This window comes from Humulus lupulus, chromosome 2 (genome assembly GCF_963169125.1).
Source record: "Humulus lupulus chromosome 2, drHumLupu1.1, whole genome shotgun sequence".
Classification (NCBI taxonomy): domain Eukaryota; kingdom Viridiplantae; phylum Streptophyta; class Magnoliopsida; order Rosales; family Cannabaceae; genus Humulus; species Humulus lupulus.
In genome coordinates this window covers 270,017,682-270,024,815 of record NC_084794.1, presented here as the reverse complement: position 1 = coordinate 270,024,815, position 7,134 = coordinate 270,017,682, and the positions used below count along the sequence as shown (strand labels likewise).

The window sequence follows — 7,134 nt, the reverse complement described above, 5'->3', positions numbered from 1 at the left end:
ACATATTGGCACGTTCATGATGCATCATGATCAAAAGGCCGTAAAAAGACCTGTCCCCCGGTTCCCTTTCCCTCGCCCACTCAAGTTCATTACCAACCCAATCCGGCTGTTCCCCACATCTGAGTGATCGAGTTGACTCATCTCTCACTTAATCAATGCCCGGGGCCAAGCACTTACTGGCTGGCGGACACGTAGTAATAAAAACTGCCACAGCCTTAGTTTCGGGTTCGATTTCTTATGCAGTTAAGACTTTTGATATAGGACGTTTTAAGATATGTATCCATATAAATATGCATACCACATACTATACTATAGTACTACAATCATATATATTAGTATAATATCATCTATATGACTATAGATTTATCCATTTGTGAGTGATGGAATTAAAACATTAAAATTAATAATTGTAATGCCTTGTCATATGTACATATTATTTCGCCTATATATAATAAATGAAGCATGTATACATATATAATATAGGGGTTTATATTTTTTTGGACCCTGAGTTTTGTCTCATTACTTGTTTGGACCATATGTTTTGATAAATTACTTTTTGGACCTTATGTTTTGTAAAATTGTTGAAATAGAATCTTAAACCCGATTTTGATCAATATTTTCTTAACTAAAATCACAAATAATTTACCAAACTAACAATTCAGAACAAAAATAAAATCATTTTGCTTAAAAACTGTGTTGTTATATTCAAATTTTTCTTCATAAAAATTAAGTGTAAGATTCTATTTTAACTATTTTACAAAATATAGGGTCCAAAAAATAATTTGTCAAAACACAAAGTCCAAAAAAGTAATAGGACAAAACACATTGTCCAAAAATATATAAACCCTGTAATATAGTTGAATGAATGAAGGTTTGGTTTGATGGTCATATCGATATCTTTGACAAATATATAGCTAGTTATAGCCCACAGGGGATTAAAATTATACTCTTTAAATAATACTAAAAGGCAAATAATTATTGAAATAATAATAAGCTGTTACAAAATAGTAATTGTTTCAAGAATATTATTGAAAGGATAAATAACTATTAAAATTATAAAACTAGTTTGGTAAATTTTTTATTATAATTATGTTAAGTAAATTTATAAATTATTTATGCAAATATTAGTTACAAAAAATATATTTTTATTTGTAAATTAGTTATGCAAACTTTTGTTACAAAAATCAATTTTTTTGTTATAAATTAATTTGTAAATGTTATTTACAAATTTGTAAATGTTATTTACAAATTTGTAAAAGTTGTTTAATTATTGTAATAGTTTTGTTACTACTTATTATAATTTTGTAACTGACTTTTTTACTTTTTAATGATTTTTAATTATTGTTTGTAACAATTTTGTTATTGATTGTAATAATTTTGTTACTACCTTTTATAATTTTGTAACTTATATTTTTACTTTGTAATTATAGCATTTGTTAAAAATTTAGTTGTTCTAACATCTAGCATTTTTTGTAAATTTTAGTTACAAAAATTAAATATTTTAGGTATAAAATTTATTATGTAAATTATTGTTACAAACATGTTAACAAAAGAAAAGAGTGTGTTACATGTGAGCTTGAGTGATGTATTTACCAGTAGATCATTCATTGGTTGGCACTATTGTTGGGTGTCGTATATTTGTAATTAGTTTCACTTGGTGGTATATTTAGACTTTTTTTTTTTTTTGTTAACTTAGACTTTTTTTTTTTTGTTAACTTGGATATATGCAAATTTCTCTATATATTTTAGGGGCACTATTTATACTTTTTTAAAATACAGTTTTAACAATCTGCCCCTACTTTTTTTAAAAACAGTCTCAAAGATAATCTGCATGAGAGATGTATTAATTAGCTCCAATTGCAAAACGACTACAAAATAAGAAAGAAAGAAAGAAAGGGGAATATCTGAGAGAAAGAAACCACAACGACAAAAGTCAAATAGCGGAAGAAGAAGAGGAAGGAATACCCAGAGAGAGAGAGCTATGGGGCAGTGCGTGTCTTGCTTGGACGAAGAGAAGAAGCAAGAAATGAAAGAAGAGGAAAGGTTAGCCGCCGCTGAAGTTCGTGCCAGAGCTGCCGAAGCTGCTCAGAAACGGTCTCACTCTCTCTCCCTCTAATTATATTATTCCTATTTTAATCAATTTTTTCTTTATTGATCAATTTTGTTCAACTATGTCAACGATCATTTTATTTAAACCATAAAATTCATAACTTTTTCTGTAGTCTCACCATCGATGTTAATTAACCAAAAGGGTCGATGACTTTGCCCAATTTAGGGATTTTAATATCTATCATATATGTATATATTGCCGGTATATGAGTTTTGCAGAACACGTTATATGATTTTCTAGCACTTGATCTTGATTATTTCCTAAATGGATTTGTGACAACATTTTAGTAAATGAAATTGTTTCCTATAATCCCATTTATCTGTTTATATGGTCGAATATGATAGTAATTATTTCAAAACACTGAGTTCTTTACAAGCAATGGATCATTGTTTGCCTTGTTGAATTTGGTGTTTGACCCTTTTAGCAAACCTTGCCTAAACAATGTATACTCCTAATTGTTCAAATTTTCATTTTTTTAAAATATCTTCATTTTAATTAATTTGATGCATTTTGGAATTTGGATACATCATTTGGTACAGTTTAACATGCTTCTGCCTCAAAAATTCTGCCTACTTAAGTTGAAGACTGCCTCTCTTTGCACTCCTTTTAGGAGTAGCCTTAAGAAAAAAACTACAACACATAAGTGCTAATTCGTAGATACAAAGTATAACGGGTCTTACTGTCATTGTGTAGTTGTGACTGGACTTTGCTATGTTAATTTTTTTTAATGGTGAAAAATGGTGGAGTGGATGTATTTGTTTATTTACAGTAGGATCAGAACCTCTTCCCCTACCACACTCACACACCCAACCCAACCACTTAAGCTAGCCTCAAGTAGTGATGTAATTGTTTATTTATATTATAAATATGTACCTTTTTTTATCATAATTTCAGGCAAGAACAGTTTGAAAAATCTGCAGCAGGAAGAGCGGCACGTGCACAGCAACAGGGTATTGCAAAGCAAGCATCAAACACTAACAAAGGGGAACCAGTATTAATGGTTTTACTTCTTGCACCAATATTTCTAATGTTTTCATGTTTTAGCTCCGAAGGTTGTAGTAGTTGCCAACTCTGTTCTATTGCCTTGATACAAGTAACAAATTATGCCTATGATATCTTAACTATGATCTTGCAATTGATATAGAACAAAAAAGCTATGATTTTGATATGCCTAATAGTACTTGCACTTTTTGTCAAGTTTGAGGAAAGCAGATGCTCTCTGTTTTAACTATTCTGTTTGTTTTTGTTGTAAAATGCAGTGGCAAATGGGTGGGTCTTAAGTATTGTTTCTGTACAGTCCAACAATTGCTTATTGTAAGGTTCTGAGTATTTTCTACCTTGTTGAATCTAATTACTCTGTGATTATACACATATACATATATTTATTGAGTTATGTGAATTTTGTCACAAATATATAAATTTAATTATAAGAAATAAAAAATAAAATAAAAGTGATTGGTTGTGAAAATTTTGAATTTGGTATGTTAAAATTTATTTCTAAAAATGTGATTGGATGTTTGAGTTTTAAAAAGATAAATTTGTGGCTGCGCTTGGTAATCTTAAAATGAAAAAGTATGGGGATTTTTGTTTTAAAATATTTTAATCATTCTCAGCTCGATGAAGTGGGCAAAGCCATGACCTGAATCAGAGTGTAAGGGTCCCAGTGGATAACACATTCTTTGCTTGGGAATTGGGATGCTACAAGTATGGATTATCCTGGTCTGTTCACGGTGCCCACTCAACTTGTTTTGATGGTTGCCAAAGGCTGTAGAATGTGTCCTTGACCGTTGCTGGGAGTTGGATTTGTTTCAGCTGGTCATGGGTGAGGAGGGCTCAGTCTCAGATCCCTTTTTGATCTCTCATTTGACATTAATGATTATTATAGGTATATAATGGTTTTAGTTAACTGTGATTTTTGTTATGTTTTTTAAAGTTTTATTTTATAAGTTGACGTGTTGTTCATATTTAGTTTAGTAAACTTTTTATGGTAAAAGATCAATTTCATATGAGAAAATTGAAATATCATATTTTTTTTCTTGGTGAAATTTGAAACATCAACTTTTCTCTATGAAAATTGAAAACAGTATGGTGTTAGTAATCTCTCTTCACTTTAATGATCAATTCTTTGCATTTTTCTTTTAATATTTACTCTGGAAAAAGTACGTGTTAGTAATCGCTCTCCAGCCTCTCCTCTTCATTTCCCCAGTTCCGACACGCTCACTTTATTTTCTAATCTACTCTCTCTTCTTCATTTTATCTCTAATGTCTCTTTATTTCTCAAATTTCTTCCTGTTATTTCATTTATCATATTATTTAATACCTTACTCAAGATTCAAAAATATTTTGTAAATGCTATTCTAATCTTGCTTATTTTTTTTTTAATTTTACTTTTAAAATTTCAAAATAAAAATTACCAAGTATATTTTTATTTTGTATTAATTAAACAGAAAGTAAATTTTTTTACCAAACAAACCCAATGTGTGTGGTTTATATGGCCCGAAATTCTCCTTGGGTTTGGAAAGTGGGAATAGTTTCGGATCCAACCCAATTTAGCTCTCTCAAAGTTGTTTTGATTCAATTGCACATTCTAACAATTATGCCTATTCCAATATTGTGCAAGACGAACTAAATCCTAGTTGCCAGTAGAGAGAGAAAGGTCTTTTGGCTCTGTTGGCGCTCCGAGCGCACGTCCCAGTACATTTACTGGCCACTGGCATGGAGCCAAGTGGGGTAGCTTCGACTTCGAACGCTTTTCACGTTGTAGGTGGTAGTTTTGTTAATTTTGGTTTGAAAGCAACAAATCTGCAATTGTGGAGTTGACTGGTTTTTTCCCTTTTGGTTGTGTGTTGGGTTGTGCCTGCGTGGGTCTACTTGAAGGAGTCTCGTGTGTTTCATTCCGACGATTTCATCTGCTCGGAATGATGGTGGCTTTTTGTCGATGCCATTTCTAATTTTTACTATTGCTGCTATTTTAGTTAGTTTTGTTGTGTTATTTATCTCGTTGCTGGTTTAGTTTAGGGTTTTTGTTTGTAGTTTTTATTTTGGTTTGTTCACCTTGTGTGGAATTTTGTATTAAGAACCCTATATGTTTCTTATTTCCAACTATCTTGTACAGTTTGGAACTCATTGACAACTATAAATTTGGCATGTATGCTGTATTTATCCTTGTCTTGTTAGCCTTTGTTGCTGTTATTGCTTGCTCCTCGGGGATAGATTTGCTGAATTGGCTTAACGGAGTTGTTGTACTAGACTTGGTCCTTTATTCTTCTTAAATAAAATCCTAGCTCATACTTAAATAAAATAAAAAATGAAACTAACGTGTGTAGCGTGATTAGAAAAATAATAAATAAATTATGTGTGCTAATGATGGAGACATAAGATTAATTAGTTACATTAATTACTTTATCAGAGACAAACTTGACCCTTGTAAAATTAACTACACAGGAAAACCGTTACATTCTTGCCTACTATACAATTCCAAACAATCTATAACTCTCTAGTCTCTACTCTTCTTTGTTTTTTTATTCCTTTCCTTCTCTGTTTCTCCAAAGTTTTGTTTGAAAATTTTCTTGTTATTTATCGATTCTATTCGAATAATCAATGCGAAACGAAATGAATTGAGATTCAGAGTTTGATGGTTCGGAGAATAGGGATGATTCGGTGTCTCAGGTTCAGAAAATATAAGACTTGGAATGTTAGTACGACTCTGGGACGAGTTCAAGCACGAGTCGGCATTCTCTTTGTACATCCCTTTCGTCGTCTGTTTGGCTGCCGAGAATTTGGATTCTAACACTTTCTGACATTTTCTATCTCACAAGTCATGATCATTTTTCTTGTCACCCACTTTTAACTTTTTCCTGCCAAAGGCCAATTGCAAAGTTACTACAACAAAGAGCACTTTCAATTATTGTTTTTTTAAATGGCAAACATGTGGCCATATCCATTGTTTTACAGGCCAAGAACACCCTCAAATCCAAATTGTTGTTGTAATTACCCTACAACAAAGTTTTTCTTTTTTTTAACAATATAATAAAATTAATTGTGTTTATAAAATAGATTAAAATAGTATCCTCATCGATTTTATCGATTTTAGTTAAAATATTTTTAAATATAATTTTATATTCACAGTTCCTCATTATATTCTTTTTAACTGTGAACCTATCTCATCTCCAATAACCAAAAAATTAATCTTGTAATTAAAAATATTTAAACAAAAATCAGGTCTAGAAAAATATTTGATCAATTTTAATAAAACACAGCGTTTAAATTATCATTTAACAAAATATAGTCGATCACGTATTCTAGAAAATAGTATTTTTCCAAAAAAAAAAAATTAAAAGAAAAATAAATAAAAAAAAAAATTCCGTAAAAAGAAGGGATTTTTTATTATATCTATCTAGAATAATTATTAACAGATATATCTATTTAGTTAGTTAAATATTAAAATATATTTCTTTCTTCAATTAAGGGAAGATGTTACTAATTAAATATTTAATTAATTTTTTTTTTGTGGGGAAATATTTAATTAATTTAAAATGCTAAAACGGAAGCAAATTAAAATTATGTAATACAGAAAAGTTATTAAATTTATATTTTGATTTTTTTTTGTCTCCTAGTTTTTATAGATAAATCTTTTTTCTGTGTAATTTTGTCTTTTTAAATATTAGTACCAATATTGTTGATAATTTAACGTTTTGTTGCATAGATTTTTTACCAATTAGTTACAAATTTATAACAAAGTATTCAGTTGTAATTTTGCACTTTTTTTATACTGTTTTGTTTCTAATTAATATTCATCAATTTGTTAATGTAGATACTATTTTGTTTCTAAAATATATTCATCAATTTGTTGATTCAGATACTATTTTGTTTCTAAAATTTATTCAGCACTAAATAATTTGTATTTGTAATAACAAATTAATCAGCTGCAATTTTGTACTTTTATTTTATATTGTTTTGTTTCTAATGAATATTCATCAATTTGTTAATTTGGATACTATTTTGTGTCAAAAATTTATTCAGCA

At 29.5% G+C, this 7,134-nt stretch overlaps 1 protein-coding gene across 8 annotated transcripts; it reads left to right on the top strand.

Annotated features, from left to right (window-relative positions):
- Nucleotides 1-1,808: 1,808 nt before the first annotated feature.
- On the top strand, nt 1,809-5,276 carry LOC133819392 (uncharacterized). Of its 8 annotated transcripts, none has more exons than XM_062252639.1 (4): nt 1,809-2,094; nt 3,005-3,203; nt 3,370-3,424; nt 3,724-5,276. In XM_062252639.1, the coding sequence occupies exons 1-3, from the start codon at nt 1,982-1,984 to the stop codon at nt 3,388-3,390; spliced, it is 333 nt and encodes a 110-aa protein (XP_062108623.1). In that variant the 5' UTR covers nt 1,809-1,981; the 3' UTR covers nt 3,391-3,424; nt 3,724-5,276. The 8 variants fall into 8 exon arrangements, 6 of the variants coding, with proteins under 6 accessions (XP_062108623.1, XP_062108622.1, XP_062108621.1 ...); XM_062252638.1 differs by having other exon boundaries at nt 3,370-3,429; XM_062252637.1 differs by having other exon boundaries at nt 1,810-2,094; nt 3,005-3,162.
- Nucleotides 5,277-7,134: the final 1,858 nt, after the last annotated feature.